The sequence below is a fragment of the Lottia gigantea genome (assembly GCF_000327385.1).
Source record: "Lottia gigantea unplaced genomic scaffold LOTGIsca_71, whole genome shotgun sequence".
NCBI lineage: Eukaryota > Metazoa > Mollusca > Gastropoda > Lottiidae > Lottia > Lottia gigantea.
The window spans coordinates 85,803-89,308 of NW_008710397.1; the positions used below are offsets into that span (position 1 = coordinate 85,803).

At 34.2% G+C, this 3,506-nt stretch overlaps 1 protein-coding gene across 1 annotated transcript; it reads left to right on the top strand.

Moving 5' to 3' along the window:
• Nucleotides 1–790: 790 nt before the first annotated feature.
• On the top strand, nt 791–1,234 carry LOTGIDRAFT_58122 (hypothetical protein; the record flags this gene model as incomplete). Its single annotated transcript, XM_009065818.1, has 1 exon — nt 791–1,234. A coding segment is annotated over one exon (444 nt), but the record flags the coding sequence as incomplete, so codon positions are not given.
• Nucleotides 1,235–3,506: the final 2,272 nt, after the last annotated feature.

Consider the following 3,506-nt stretch of genomic DNA (forward strand, 5'->3'; position numbering starts at 1 on the left):
GCCTGTCGACGTTAAAGATGTATATCCTGAACTTACATGATTTTTTATGTTGATATTTTATGGTTCTCTAACATACAAAGGTTAATTTGAAACGCGTAACTAACAAATACTAATAAAATGATATTCCATATAAAGTTAGAAATGAACGGGGTAAAATTAAGTCGTATATCAAGTGTAATCCTAACAAGTAATCGGATTACCCAATAAGGTGCTAAATTGTACATCCTAACACAACAATGATACACGAGTGTTGATACTTGCATTTGTCAAGAAATTGAAAATTAACATTCAAGTGTTACCACAACTCATTTTAAAACAGGAAGTTATAGAAGGGAATCTATTTTTAAGGTTCTTTTCCACTCTGAAGTGATTACATTTTTTAAACATCATTTTCACATATGACCAACTGTAGAATATGGGAAAATGTCTAATCCGTTTATACAATTTTAATATAGTTTTGGATTCTATTTAATCGTTTAATGGAATATTACAGGATTTGTGTAGAAATATCAGAAAGCAGTAAAAACCCGATTGGAAACACGCGAGCTATAGAATTGATCTCATATAGAAGCAATGCGCATGTCGTGGTTCTAACAGTGAAAATAACAGTGAGGAACTACAGTTCTACTTGGCGTTATCCTTTACCGTTATAATCAAGTGGCCAAAGATGAAGCGTGATTCTTACTTTGTTTCTGATGTTTAGTTTTCTGTGTTGACAAAACCATGTGAATCAACAGTAAAGAAAAGTATGGTTTTAAGTTTCATTTCCTCACTTCTGTGGACCTGTTTAATTTTGTTAACTTTGGTAACACTTTCAACGCAGCAGTATCGTGATAAAATTGTGACGGATGGTGACGTAATTTTCGGGGGTTTGTTTCCAATGCATGAAAAGGGACAGAGTGGACGGGATTGTGGTCGTATAAAGAAAGAAAAGGGTATACAACGTATGGAGGCTATGTTATATGCGGTTGACAAAATAAATCGAGAAAAATCCTTGTTTCCCGGTTTAAAAATTGGCGTGCACATTTTAGATACATGCAGTCATGATACCTACGCATTGGAACAGAGCATGGATTTTATTAAAGCCCAATTAAACATGATTGGGCATGCGGATTATCAATGCAATAATGGGGAGCTTCCTTCCAGAAACTTAAAGCCAGTTGCTGGAGTTATAGGTGCCGCATCCAGTCCTGTGTCGATTATGGTTGCTAATGTACTGAGACTTTTTAAGGTAAGTTTACAGATGATCCAAGACGAACTACATGTACATGTTTTGTATAAGATAGTAAATGTTGAAAAATGGCTCAAACCAGAAAAAGCACTGGACGAATGTTTCCATGGAACATTTCAGCGTTTATATATGCATGTGACAGGAAAAAGAGTACGTAATGACACATTTGAGAAAAATTTTAATATTTACAAATGCAAAAACTATAACAGGCATAGAACATAACGCTTCCCATGAGCATTTTAGTATTATTGAATGCAAATAATCAGTAAAAGACGTAATTGCACTTTCGACAAACATTTCTGCATTTAACTTATATAAGGAGCATATAGGTAAACGCTCTTCCAATGATCACTTCAGCGTGTAACTCATACAAAATCATACGACATATTAGCACTTCCGATTAACATTACATCGTTTTATTCATTGATTACACGTAAGAACTTTTGTTATATTTACTGGCTAGACAAAGGGACACGATGACATAATTAACTAAAGAAAATCTTTACAAGAGTTGGACAGCTTTCCATTAACACATTTATATAAAACATAACATCAATACAAATCCAAAATATAAACCACAACAAAAACCCTTTGCATATTCATACCGAATTTACCAAATAACAGTATGACTATTTATCCATGTTAAATTGGAAATGGATATATGCTCAAGAAATGCGAGTATATCCCACGGGATATGAAATTATATTTGATAAACCTTGTGGTTTGTTTTAATTTTTGAAGATGATAAAAATATTTATAATACTCTTAAATGAAATCAGAAATAATTCATCACCTCCAGCCATCTGCACACTTTCATGTTAAATCACACGAAATATTGAGTAGATAGATTAAATTTATTAAGTGTTATAAAGTTTTTCGGCATCTAAAGTTTCATTTAGATGGACCCAATTCGATTTAATGCATCAGATCTGTCGCAGTAGATATGAAAGAAAAACTCATCTCTTGAAAGTGACTGAATACAAGTTACTGAGATCATCAGAATGGATGATCGCAGGTTCAAACCATTCAGGTCGACATCAAGTTCAAATTATTGATGAAAACAAAAAAATAGTTACTGGTGGCATCTGAGATTGGACAGTCTTTGGTGTGCTCTGGCCGACAATACCCAATAGATCAGAATCTTGCTTGTAGATGTGGAGAAACCCTTTGGTACTGACACTCTATCATCATGGTTCGACTTTATATCGAACAATGGCGGGATTGCCTCAAATGAAGTTCTTTATTTATAGTCAGTTACATGTTTTATTATTTATTCAAAGTTTATTAATAATCCAGTTAAAGTTCTTGGTCCACAAATGTCACAATAGCATAGAGCTCAAATCAGATATTTCTGTCAAAGCTCATTCATGAGGCATTATCATGCAATGGTATTGCAGTTGTAATTTTTATGATTGACCCTGCAGAACATATGGTCAAAATGTTCCTTAGACTTCAAAATAAGAAGCCTCGGTTCGCTGGTCGCTTCCTGTTGAATGGTTCATACTAAGACATTCCAGAAACCCTTTTATGGCTGGCTCATATAAGGACTTAAAAGGATTCCTAATTTTGAATGTATTGAAGTTTCTTGGTGGCATATGTATACATGTACTTCAAAATAGGGAACGTCGGTTCGTGAATTAACTTAATCGCCCTTCTATTTGCCATATTATGCCTGAATATGAAATTTGTTACCCAATCAAACGTGGCATGCATTGGTACATCATTGCACCCTACGAATGGACTAAGAGCTCGATCACTTTTGTTTGGCAAACATTAAAGTAACTATGGATTTCTTGTAAAGCTATAAAATGGAAACCCAATCCTTCATTCTTATACATATATAACCACTTAAAGAATAATACTACTACATGCTAACTAATGAGTGCTTTGAGCTTTTGATTTGAACGGACTAACAGACATATTAGGTTCTTAATAACGAAAGTTGACAGAGAAGTAATTTTCGACAGGGTATTCGTTAGACCCTTTTCTAGCAAATTATTTGGATTGATGGTGTTTTGACAAAGCCTGACACGATTATAATGAGACCTTTTTCTAGCAGATTCGTTGGATTGATGGTGTTTTGACAAAGCCTGACACGATTATAATGAGACCCTTTTCTAGCAGATTCTTTGGATTGATGGTGTTGTAAAATCCTGGCACCATTATAATGAGACCTTTTTCTAGAAGATTCTTTGGATTGATGGTGTTTTGACAAAGCCTGACACGATTATAATGAGACCTTTTTCTAGCAGATTCGTTGGATTGATGGTGTTTT